The sequence below is a fragment of the Vicugna pacos genome, chromosome 4 (assembly GCF_048564905.1).
Source record: "Vicugna pacos chromosome 4, VicPac4, whole genome shotgun sequence".
NCBI classification, from domain to species: Eukaryota; Metazoa; Chordata; class Mammalia; order Artiodactyla; family Camelidae; genus Vicugna; species Vicugna pacos.
Genome location: NC_132990.1, coordinates 2,638,910 through 2,651,703, shown reverse-complemented (window position 1 = coordinate 2,651,703; position 12,794 = coordinate 2,638,910). Strand labels below are relative to the sequence as shown.

Sequence of the window (12,794 nt, the reverse complement as noted above, 5' to 3'; positions counted from 1 at the left end):
GTGCCCCCTTCCCACCTCCCTGCCCACAGCCTGCCACCCCTCTCTACCAACAAAACCCACAGTGCCCAGCCCCAGGGAATCATAACCTATCTATGCTACAAAGCCCTTTCCCAGATGTCTGCGTAGCCAAGGGAGACCACACAACCTCATTCTAACCAGAAAAACCAAAGAGGCTTCCTGGTAAGCATTTTCCTTTATGGATTAAGATATGGACACCCTACCTAACCTCCACCTAACCACCTGCTTGCTTCTTGCCTTCAAATTATGGTTGTGATGCCTGGAGCTATGGCAGCCTTTCTGTCACCAAGAAGCAACAAGCCTGAGAACAAATCCAACGTGACTGAGGAAAGTAGTTGAGAAAGTGGGAGGGCACCTTTGTTCCTGCTGACACTGCTAAGCCAGGCAGGCCCTGGGGATGATCAAAGGTCTGCATTGCTTAGCCACACTTGGCTTGCAGCTGAGAATTTTCCCAGCTTATCCACTCCTGAGCAAGCACACAAAGAGCCAGTAAAGCAGGAGGCTTGGGGGGAAAAGTCGACATTGGAAGGAAGACAGGTCCTTCCAGGGCAGCTTCTGGCCTGAGACAGGCCGGGAGTCTCAAGGGCAAGGCCAGCTTTCCATGTCTAGATCCAAGTGCTGCCAACAGTACCACCGATGAGTGAGACAGGAACCCCCATGGTGTTTGCAACAAAGCCAAAGCACACCATGGTAACACGCACACTTCTACCAACAGTCAGCCAACACAACACTGCCCAGAGCCCATCCAGGTCCCACGAGACATTTGCAAGATGAAAGAAAAGGTGGAAGGCGTGCAAGGCCTCCCACGCCCCACCCACCGACAGCATCACAACACAGCGAGTGTTTTAAAGGCTCTGCGAAGCCCCACAACAGCAATGCGTGCTTGGCCCAGCACTTTCCAAGCCTGCTTAGTGGCACCCCTTTCCACAGCAGCCTTCTGAACACACGTGAAAGATGACAACCCGAGGAGAGGCCACCAGCTGCTGTCTCCGTGAAAGCTTGGATGTGAGCCACCTCCCAAGTCTCCTTCTCATCTCTGAAAACACAGTCTCAAAACCTCTCAGCATGGTTCTGAGGACCTCATGAACTCACACGTGGATCTAGACATCGAAGAAATTCCTCACCATGCCACAGCGTCCTCCCTGTCCTCCGGCCTGCATCCTGCCCACAGCCAGCTGACAGCCAGGCTGGCACCTCCCTGCCAAGGAGGCCCCCGGAAGCCAAGCCAGGATGGCCCTGCACAAACCAGAGGACTCGTGGGTACCAGGCCCCGCCAAGCACCCCTCTCTACTCCACTGGCTTGTCTGGGCAGGGCTCATGCCATGACATCTTTAATTTCTGGACCCACCAGAGAGAGACCCCACATTCCTGAACACTTGGGAAATATGTCCAGCTCAAGAACTGGCCAGCCCTGGTCCTCGGGGAAGTGGGGTGTGAGGGGGACCACCTGCCCAGACTCTCTAGACATGTGCATAAAGGCATGAAGACCACCCAAGCACAGAGGCCCCCAGAAGCAGATGCTCAGGGAGCCCCTGACCCGTGGCCACCTCTCTATGGCCAGGGATGCACTGCCCAGCCTGCAGCCTCCTCCCCGCCGAGCACAGCTGGGCAGAGCTTTCTGGACAAGCCCTCCATGAGGACCAGAACAGCAAGCACAGAGACAAACCACAGCCTCTCCTTGCAAACCAGTAAGTAGCATTCACAGACTGTCTAGAAGCAAAAAGGTAGATTTTAGAAGCTATGATACCCAAGGATTGCAGCTGTAGTTTAAAAACAAATATGTGTGTGGGAACAAGAACTTGAGGGTGTTAAGATGCAAAAATAATAAGTAGTTATATTCACTTGGACTAGGGGTAATTTTTCTTTCATTTCCACAAACTTTAATGTAGCTGTTACACTGTTTTGTTTTTTAATTAACTATTTTTTTAAAGAAGGTCTAGGTTTACAGAAAGGCTGAGCAGAAAGTGCAGAGTTCCCTTGCACTCCCTCACTCCCAGTTTCCCCTGTTATTAACATCTTGCATTGGTGTGGCGTTTTATTAAAACTGATGCACCAATATTAATATATTATTACTAACCAAAGTCTATGGTTTACATTATGGCTGTCTGGGTGTTGCACATTCTATGAGTTTGAACAAATTTATAATGACGTGTATCCATAACTATAGTTTCACTGCCCTAAATTTTCCCCCCAACCCCTGGCAACCTTTTCACAGTCTCCATAGTTTTGCCTTTTCCGCAAAGTCACAGAGTTGGAATCATACAGTATGCAGTCTTTTTAAATTGGTATCTTTCACTCGGTAATATGCGTTTAAGGTTCCTCCGTATCTTTTCATTGTTTGAAACTTCATTTCTTTTTCGTGCTGAATCCCATTGTCTGGATGTACTACAGTTTATTTATCTGTTCAGCTACTGAAGGACTGCTTCCAGGTTTTGGCAACTATGAATAAAAGCTACTATAAACATCAGTGGGCAGGTTTTTGTGCAGACGTAAGTTTTCAACTTATTCAGATAAATACCAAGGAGCATGACTGCTAAATCTTATGGTAAGAATATGTTTTGGGGGGAGGGTGTAGCTCAGTGGCAGAGTGCGTGCTGGGCATGCACAAGGTCCTGGGTTCAATCCCCAGCACCTACATTAAATAATGATAAATAAATAAATAGAAATAATTAACATCTTCCCAATAAAAGAATATGTTTAGCTTGCAAGATGTTGCCATATTGTCTTCCAGAGTGGCTGTACCATTTTGCATTCCCACCAGTAAAGAACGAGAGTTCCTGGTGCTCCACATCCTTGTCAGCATTTGGTGTTTAACCATTCTAATAGGTGTGTAGTAGTATCTCATTGTTTTAATTTGCCTTTCCCTAATGAAATATGATGCGGAGTGTCTGTTCATGTGCTTTTTGCCATCTGTGTATCTTCTCTGATGAGATATCTGTTAAGGTCTTTGGACCACTTTTCCCCCTCCACGTGCTTTCCTCTGTTCAAGAAGCCAAGGTCAATAGATAAACAACAAGTTTATACTGTACAGCACAGGGAACTATAGTCAATATCTTGTAGTAGCTTATGGTGAAAAAGAATATGAAATGAATATATGTAGGTTCATGTATGACTGAAGCATTGTGCTGTGCACCAGAAATTGACACAACATTGTAAACTGACTATACTTCAATTAAAAATTTATATATATACAAAAAAAAAAAAGCAGAGACAAGGAGGGGGCCGTGATTCTGTGTCCCCCTTCCCTGACCCACAGAAAAGGTCTTTGGCCCATTTTTTTTAATGTGGTTGTTTGGTTTCTTACTGTCGAGTTTTAAGAGTTCTTGATATATTCTGGGTAATACTCCTTTGTCAGGTATGTGTTTGGTAAAGATTTCCTCCCAGTCTGCATCTGGTCTTCTCATTCACTTATAGGCCTTTGCAGAGAAGTTTTTCATTTTAATGAAGTTGAACTTATAAAGTTATTCCTCCATAGATCACATCTCTCGTGTTGTATCCAAAAAGTCACTGCCAAGCCCAAGGTCACCTTGGTTTTCTCTTATGTTTTCTTCTAGGGGATGTACAGTTTTGCATTTTACATTTAGGTCTATGATCTATTTAAAGTTAATTTTCATGAAAAGTATAAGGTCTGTGTCCAGATTCATTTTTCTGCATGTGGATGTCCAGCTGTTCCAGCACCATTTGGGGAAATGACCATCTTTCTCCATTTATTGCCTTTGCTTCTTTGTCAAAGGTCAGTTGACCATATATTCAGGTGGATCTGTTTCAAGGCTCTCTATTCTGTTCCATTGATCTGTTTCTCTTAACCACACTGCCTTGACCTCTTTTCTTTTATTCTTTTCCAAAAACTTTACCATATATTTAAAGAGAGCTGACATAAATTGGAGGTAGTAATCAAGCAGTCCAGGAAATCTTAGATTTCCAGCCTCCTGGGAGTAGAACCGGATTTGAAAACTATTTGAAGCAAGAAACCCTGCAGCTGACTCAGGCTGCCAACCTTGGACAGGCTTCTGCAGTCTCACGGGGTGAGGGCGGGGAGGGTGGGGGGACTCTCCACCCAAAACACAGCCTTTGGATCGTCTGTGTCCAGAGGCAGATCCTAATCTGCTTCTTAGAGATTCCAGCTGCTGCGTTCACACCCCGTCCTTATCTGCAGCTCAGACAATAAAGCAGCAGCAGCCAGGTGCTCAGGCAGAGGTGCACAGGCCCTCAATCTGCCTGGGGCCCCAGCGCCACCCCAGGGACCCGCCTCCAGCCGTAGGCAGGCCTCCCTGCTCCCCCAGGTTCGGCTGGCTCTCCGCTTCAATCCCTGCTTCTTAAAGCTGCAGGAAGCAGTGAGTGTGGGGTGAAAAGAGGCTTAACTCTGAGTGCCTGCTCTATGCTCAGTGCTGGACGTACTTCTCAACACTCCCCATGGCCCTGTGAACGTCGGCCGGCACTATCCCCAATGCACAAACGGGTAAACTGAGGTTCTCAAAGGCAGATGCCCTCCCTATGGCCTCCCTGCTGGGAAGCTGCAGGGCTGGGGTCTGAACGCAGCGGGGCACCCTGCTCCCAGTGTCTGTATGCAATGGGCAAGGTGCCCAGCCTGGCTGCGAGGCTCCCGACACCCCTTCGTACCACATCAGGCAGACGCTGGCACCCACCTTGCCATTCAGCCAACACAGACCACAAAAAAGACCCAAGGCTGCAGCCTGCAGGACTAGGTCAAGCTCCCCTCCATCAAAGTAGTGACCTGGAGCTCTGCGCTGTCACATTGGGCGTCATCCAGTTCCAGCCTAAAGCCAGCCCAAGGCACTGGCCCCAAGAGATGCCTACGACCAGGCAGGGGGCTGCTAGTCCCAGCCATGCTGGAAGGCGAGTGGCAGGCACCCAGCAGGTCCAGCCAGCCCAGGACTGAAGGACAGTCTCTCCCCAGTCTCACTCCCTTGCCTCCTTGCAGGCTTCTGGCAAACATCCCTCTTCTGTGAGAACCCGGCTCTCCCACCATGACCGTCCTGCTCGCTGTGGTACCCCAGGGCTGAAACCTGGACACATGCTCAAAAAATGCCTCGTGAGCCAATAAACCACACTGGCCTGCACTGCTGAGCCTGGGCACAAGACCCAGCACTGGAACATCCACTCTCTGCCCTCCTCTTGGCACTTCTTTTTCCTGCCACCATCACATGCTGGCTAACAGTCCACCAGCAAAGTTTCACCCAACTCAGAGTGATACCCCAGCCACCATCTAGAAGTGGCATGGGATGTCGGGAGATGCCCACTAGCCGTCCACCCAAGTTAGACCGTCTGGGGATCCCTCCTCTGGGGTCCAGGTCACGGGACAATTTAGGCCTGAATCAGGCTTCACCTGGAACCCTCACATGCCAGAGCCTCCTGGAGAGGCACACACGCAGCCACAGGAGCACCTGCTTCCAAGAAGGAACAAGCTGCAATGCCCAGTGTGCCCACAGAAGTGACCCACAGCTCGAGCCGCTTGCCCATCACTGCTGACCACACTCACCTCACCAGCATCACTTGGGGGCAGGGGAGGGGCCTCTGGGCTCTGGACACCCGCACTTCTGCACCGGTGGGGAGGTCAGGAAAGCCCCGTCTTCACAGGCCTCTGCGGCAGCTGGCAATGGCCTTGCTCGCCAGCCAAACCAGAACCGTGGTCAGGGCGGCATAGGAAGTATCATTTGAGAAAGTCAGCTCAGCGTTGACTCCCAACTGCTTTCAAATTACACCTCTGCCGACAACATTAAGCTCTGAGCAGATTTTTAAAAATAAAAATAAAGAGGAGGGTGACCACCAGGCAAACTGAGTCGAGCCCTTTCTAAGCAGCCTAGTCCAGCAGACAAGCACCGTCCTCTCCGCAGAGCCCCTCCTCTCCCCGCCTCAGCCGGATCGGGCTGCCTGTGGCTCCTCTGAAAGCAGACGAGGCCAGCAGTTGAGCCTCCGACATGATGATGCTATGGGAGGGAACTCTCAACCCCAGGCCTGGGGCTGCCCCGCATGGCAGGACCTGTCTATGAGAGGCGATGGTACACCTGGATGGGCAGGTGTGCCAGCTCAGCACCCAGGACAAATGGGGCACCCACAGCCATGGGAGAGGTGCCAAGGCACATCAACAGCAGGTGGACCTGGCCATCCTCGGAGGACAGCGAGGGGACCAGCACGTTTAGCATGGCCGCACACAACAAGCCCCTACGGGCATTAAGAGAACACAGGCGGGTGAATGAGACACAGAGGTCCGGCTGGGGTGAGCTGAGTTGGGAACACATGGGTCCTCAGTGGCCACACAAAGGAGATGCCAGCAGGTCACACATCATCAGGTCTGTGATCCCCACACCCACAAGCCCCGCTCTGGCCTGGAGCACAAGGCCATGGCCGCCCCCATGGGGGCCCAGTCACCTCTGGGCAGTGCAGAGCCGCAGGAGGACAGTCATCACGGCACCTGGGGGAGCCAGACACCTGTCCCTGGCTGGCCGGGGCTCCGGCCCCATGGTACCTCTTTAGGACTTTCATACCCCTGCGAAGGCCCTGCAAGTACTCCAGACAAAGGGACAAGGACTTGTACCTCCCTGAGGCAAAATGACCCCCACACTGGGCACAGGCCAGGACATAGTGTGGGAAACACGAATTCTGAGTGGAATCCCCCAAGAGGCAGTGCCCAGCCTTGCAACAGCCGCTCACAGCAGTCTTCGGTGAGGAGGGGGTAGCACAGAGGAGCTGAGATCCGGTCTCCCTTGAAGGCAGGGGACTGCTGATGGGAGGGGGCAGCACTGACCAAGGAGGCTAAAAACCAAGGCTCTCTCCAAGCTCCGAGGAAGACAGAGGAGAAGCAGGTGGTCAGGAGGAGCCAACAAGGCTGCCTCCGACGAGGCTCCTGGACACTGGCCGGGATCCGGGTTGGCTGCATTTTCTCTACTCGGAGACCCACGCCTTCGGCTCAGAGGCATCAGCAGGTGAAAGAGGGTGCCCTGAGCCACCTGGGGCAGGGCTGGTGGCCCAGACCTCCCCCGCTCCCCACCCAGGCAGCCCAGAGCCGACCAGGAGCCCCCAGCTATTTCATGGGGACAGGATGGGGTCTGTGAGGGGCGGGAGCTGGCCGTGGGGACAAGGGAAACGTGAGCCAGGGTGAATGCAGTGGATCTGGGTGTGTTCGCACTCCCCTGTTGCCACTGTAACGTGCTCTGGTGCCAGAAATAAATGGTTCATTCAAAAGGAAACAGAAGGGAAGGTAATACTTTAAAATGGCTTCCCCCCAAAGAATCAATGTCAGCTTTGAACGTCTGGAGAATTCAGGACGTGGAAACACCTCGCTGCCCTTGGCTGTGATATGAACACATACAGCTCTTTCTGCAAAGCTCTTTCAACACTAAATTATGTAAGGAAATTAGAAGTCAGGGACCTCACATTCTCCAAGCCGGACTTATTAGGTCCAAAAATGCGGCCTTTCCTTCCCTTGGCAGGGAACCCTGGAACAAGCAAGCGAGTGACACTGTCACAGTTCTGGGGCAGGCCTGCGGGTGCTGACAACCCCCTATGGTCCCAAGGGTCGGAGGAGGAAACAGACTTTGGAAGGTCGATTTTCAGGGCATTCCAAACCTGCCGGCTGAGGGGCTTCTGGAGGTTGGGGAAGAGAGGGTGGGGGTCAGACGGCAGGAGGAATCCTGCAAAGCTCCTTGCACCGAAGGCAATACTCCTGTCAACTCGTCCTCCACTGGGAGCCCCGATGCCTGGGAATTCTGGGGGCTGGGTGGAGGCTGAAGGTCTCCACACTGTGCACTAGGAAACCCCCTTCCCCGGCACAAAGCCAGCAAGCCACCTGTTGCCCTTCCTGGTGGTCCAAGAGGCCCAACGTGGTGCCCTGCTCTCCACCTTCATCTCCTCTCCTAAGGACAGTCACGCCAGGCTGGTGGCCTCCTCCCATCATGCTGCAATCCCCCTCTGCCATCTACATCCTCGCAGGTGACCTTGGAAGGTTCTCAACAATAAAACAGGGGAAACGACAGCCTCCCGTTTGGTGAGGAGGAGGATGCTACACAGCAGGCTCTTAGCTGCTGTCCTAAGCTGGGTCCTTCTGGGGTAAAACCCTCTCAGACCTGCCCAGCAAAAGGCAACTGACCCTAAATGCTGCACATCAGAACGGCTTCCTGGCTGGCTTGGGGCCCCCGGTAACTACTGTATAAGAAACATAACCAGACAGATTAGAAGCCAGCTCCCACCTTCCCACTCCTACCCAGAGTTCAGGACTAGAAGCCCCCTGGACAGCAGCCAGGCTCCGCTCTGGTGCCACTCTGCTTAGGGACCCGGGGGCAGAACAACCTGTCTTGCCTTAAAGGGAGTGGGGATGAACAGCCTCCTCCGAGGGTCACATGAGCCTGCAATGCCTCAACCAGATCAGCTGGGCTCTGCTGCTCAGGTCTAACCCAGCTCCCGCCTCCTGCAGCACCCCGACTCCCACCCTCCACCCTGCAGGGGCATTCCGCGGCAGAGCCTCAGTGGGTGCCAGCAGTGCCACACTAGGTCACTTGGCAAGAGCAAGAAAGTGGGGAGGGAAGGCACATGGCCACGCTGTAGAATTAGGAACCCCTCCTCCCTCTCTGGTCTTCCCTTTCTGGGTCCTCTGTGTTCACACGCTGCAGTGATGCCCAGCTCACTCCCATGCGGTCCCCGCACACCCCAGGACCCCAAGGCCAGCCCTCAGCAGGGCCCGAACCTGCCGCTGTGAGGGAGGGGAGCTCGGGCCCTCCTGAGGGACTCAACAGTTCACTGGACCCACCATGAAAAGTCCGTATTTCCACAGCAGAACCAAGGAACAGTGGGGAAGGGTGGTCTCTGGAACTCTGTCTTGGGAGAAAGGCTGAGGACAGGTGGACACCAGATGAATTCGTCCAGCTCGCACATGCACACACACACACACACAGGCCAGCCTGCAGAAGCCCAGAGGACAAAGCAACCAAATCCCCTTTCTGAGCCAGAAAGGCAGACTGCCTGCAGTGTGGCAGGCGGCCTGCGTCAGGACTGGAAGAGCCCAGCTAACTTTACAGGGTGCTGAGGCAGGCTTACATCCGCACAGCCAGCTCTTGCACAGGCCAGCCCCGTGCCTGACAGCTGTCCCCCCAGACAAGTGAGGGCTCGTAAACACCCACTGAGACAGGCACTGCCCCGTGGCTGGCCCAGGGCAGCTTGAGTTACCGTTTATATAATCTTCCAGGGCTAGGGCTGACACAGTCAACGTGAGGGCAAGGTTATGAAAAATGCATGTCCAGAGCCTCTGCATCCATGAAAACAAAACAAAAGAATACAAACAAAACCCCACCTGCATTTTGCACGACTTGGTTTTAAGACTGCTCTCACATTCATTTTGTGAACGAACAGGATCTGGGAGCACCAAGAAGCCAGTGACAATACTTCCAGGCTCTGCCCACAGGCCCCAGGGCCCACCAGGCTCACCTTAAACAGACCCCAGGTCAGAAGAAGCCCCTCTGATATCCCCATCTGGGGCATCTACACCCTGCAGGACACAGGAAGGTGCTCATTTAAGAGCAGCTCAGAGTCCCCCAAACCGCCCTGTGCGCACCTGGACAGGGGGCCTGCAGCCCCACCACTGCTTCTGCAAATACACAGCCGATCCAGACAGCCTGCGTCAGTACGGCCCAGAATTAGGAGTAAAGACGGAGCAGCACTATAGACACGCCCTCCACGCGCCCACTCTCCAGCACTGGCCCACCCTGTGTCACCCTTAGATACCACACGCCGGGAGGTCCAGCCTCCATCCCCCAACCTTCACCATACAGATCGCCAGCACAACCAGCCCCCTACACCGAGGGTGACACACACGGCCGCCTAAGGCCAGGCATGGCCCTGGGCAGAGCGCATTTGCCCACCACCCACCTGCAGCCAGCACGCCCCTCACCTGCAGCTCGCACCAGGCCACCTCCACCCAGGTCTCCGTGTCCAGCCCCTTGTAGACTGTCTTGAAGGAGCCGCGGCCAAGTTCAATGTCGAACTTGAGGAAGCGGCCGTCCAGGGAGGTGGCCACAGCCTTGAGGTCGTCCTCGTCGTCCTCCTCCTCCTCGGGCTCCTCCCGGCGTGCGCGCCCGAGCTCGGGCCTCACCTCGGGCGCCTCCGCGTCCTCCTTCCTCGCAGACGCTGCCTCCTCCTCCCGGGGACCGCCGTCGGGGGCGGGCGCGGGCACCGGGTCCGGGCCAGGCTCCTGCGAGCCCGCGGGCTCGGGGCCGGGATCAGCAAGGGCGCCCGGCGACGCGGCAGGAGCGGCAGGAGCGGGGGCGGCCGGGCGGCCGCGAGCGCGCTCTGCGATGAGGCGGCGCGTCTTGCAGAGCAGGAGCACCCTGCGCTGCAGCGGCTGCGGGGGCTGCGCCCCCGGCGCCTCGGCCGCCTCCAGGCCCGGCGGCTCCTCCTGATCCGACTCCACCACGCTGCGCCGCAGGAAGCGCTGGGGCCCGGGCCGCGCCGCCCGCGCCCGCGGCACCGCCGCCGGCTCCGCCATGCCCGCGGGCCCCGCACCGCGCCCGGCCTCCATCAGTGCGCCGGGGGCGTCTCGGCGGCCGCCATCGCCGTCCATCTCTGCGGGCAAGGACAAGCAGGCCCGTGTGAGCGCTGGCCTCGCCGCACCTGCCCGAGCCGTGGGATGAGACAGCGCCGCCCCGGGACCCCCGCCCTGCCTGCCCCGGCCGCGGAGGGGCCTGCGGGGCTATCCCTGCGGAGGGGACTACAGACAAGACCGGGAGAGCCGGCTGGGAGGGAGGGGGCCTGCTGGGCTGTCCCTGGGGACCCCGGGGGAGCCTGCAGAGGGAACAGGAGGCTGGGGAAAGGGGCACCTGTGCCCTGCCCTGCCCCGGCGAAGGGGGCCTACCGGGATGTTCCTGGGAGGTAGGGGGGTGGGGGTGCAGATGGGACTGGGAGGCCTGGGTTGGGGGGTTGCGGGTGCCGTGCTCTGCTCAGCCCAGGGCCGCAGAGGGAACAAGGAGGTTGGGGGAGCGGGAGGTACTGGACAGGCGGCGGCTCCACAAAGGACGCGGCCGGGGGCGCAGGAGGGACGCGCGGGGAGGGGGCTGCGGCCGCGCGGCGCGCACACAAAGGCGGCAGGCGGGGGGCTCGGCACTCACAGGGTGAACCGGCGCCGTCCATGCCCGCGGCCGGGCGGCCGGGGCGGGCGAGGCCGCGCTCAGGGCCGGGATCCGCGCTCCGGCCCGGAGTCCGCGCTGGGTCCAGGGTCGCTCTCAGGGCCAGGGTCGGCGCTTTGGGGCCGGGTCACCCTCGGCGTTGCTCGCTGGGGCCGGCCAGCTGCGAGGCCGCGCTCCCGCGTGCTGCTTCGGCTCCTCGCGGCTGCGCTCCCGCACCGGCTCCGACCCGGCGCGCGAGGAGGGCGGGGCATTCGGCTGCCCGCCCCCGGCCGGCGCGGCGGGGCGGGGCCTGGCACGCCCACCTGGCCTCGGGCTCGCTCGGCCACCTGCGGGCCGGACCTCGGGGCCGCGCAGGCCCACTGCGGCCTTCATGCTCCCCCTCTAGGCTGCACTGCTGGCCCCTGAGGATCTTTGAAATATGCCCCTCGGGGCTGCTGGTCATGGACGGTCTGTTATCCCCCCTACAAGAACTGGCTTGGCCATCCTGGTTTGTCCACCTAAAAAGGCTGCCGGTTCCTTCAAGACTTGGTCAGTCCAGGAAGACACCCTGAGTTTCAAGCCTGTCCGTGATGGACATGCATAGGCCTGTCCAAGGGAAAACTGAGAAAGGATGGAACTAAGCATGTTCCAGACAGATACACGCAAGCCAGTCTGGTCTCCGTGGGACACACTGATGGCATGTGGGGATCACGCCTGCCTGGTGATGGGGGAGACCACTGGCTATTCACATCATTGCCTGCAGGCTGCTGCCCACCCGCAGCTGGCATATGTGCACAAAATGGGAGCAGTAGCCCCACACATTGCAGGGGCAGCCCAGGTGCTGGGGGATTGGGAAAACCTGTCGCTGACTGAGTGCTATGTGCTCTCTGAGCCCTTAGGGGCAGTTTCATGCAGCCCTGCTTACATGCCTCTCATGATAGGGAGCTCACTCTCTGCTGACCCATGACCATTGGAGTACACAGCTAAGCAGCTAGTGAACAGGTGACAGTTTGCACATCCATGAGATTGATCTAATGTTCAGCGCACAGATGGTGTTCAACAAATGCTCACGGAGGCAGGAAGGAAGGGAGAGAGAGCCTGTCCTCTACCTCTGCTCAAATCAGTCCCCAGAACAACTCACCGGTAGGAAGGTCAGGGTCTAGCCTTCCCCCCAGGGAGCCTAGTCAAGAGGTATTTTTGGGGTGTCTGTCTCTGAGTGGACTCAGGCAGCCGGAGGCCAGTCTGTTGGTCACATCTAGTCTCGACAACTATGTGGGACCCAACCCAGGAGCGAGTGAGACAGCAGAGAGCCTAGGTCCCATAAAAGGGCAGGGGCAAATGGTGGCGGGACTGTACCAGGAGACCAGAGCAGGACACAGCAGGGGTGTCCTGGGGTGATAGGGGCAGGGCAGGCCTCCCAGGGACCTGAAGGCAATGGAGGTTCCTGCTACTGGGAGGGCAAATGACTGGGCCCTCGAGGCTCCAGCCTCTTGAGGAAGTCTCCCCATCCAGTGGGGGCCAAGAAATGTTGTAAGACAATTTTTTTCTTCTTCTTTTATAATAAGATGATGTAACATTTCCTTTACTCCCAAATTGGGAAATGTATTGCTTTTTAAATCACAGCTTCATTGGAATATAAGTTACATCCCATAAAATTCATTTAGT

The 12,794-nt window shown here is 56.4% G+C and overlaps 1 protein-coding gene across 6 annotated transcripts in view; it reads right to left on the bottom strand.

The window, feature by feature from the left end:
• WNK2 (WNK lysine deficient protein kinase 2) overlaps nucleotides 1-11,378 on the bottom strand; it is a 116,580-nt gene extending 105,202 nt beyond the window's left edge. For all 6 annotated transcript variants that reach the window (XM_072959117.1, XM_072959118.1, XM_072959121.1 and 3 more), the window contains exons 1-2: nucleotides 11,133-11,378; nucleotides 9,920-10,590 (exon numbers count right to left, since the gene is read on the bottom strand). In XM_072959117.1, the coding sequence (XP_072815218.1) occupies nucleotides 9,920-10,588 (669 nt within the window). In that variant the 5' untranslated portion in view covers nucleotides 10,589-10,590; nucleotides 11,133-11,378. The remainder of the gene's footprint in view (nucleotides 1-9,919; nucleotides 10,591-11,132) is intronic.
• Between the last annotated feature and the right edge of the window lie 1,416 nt (nucleotides 11,379-12,794).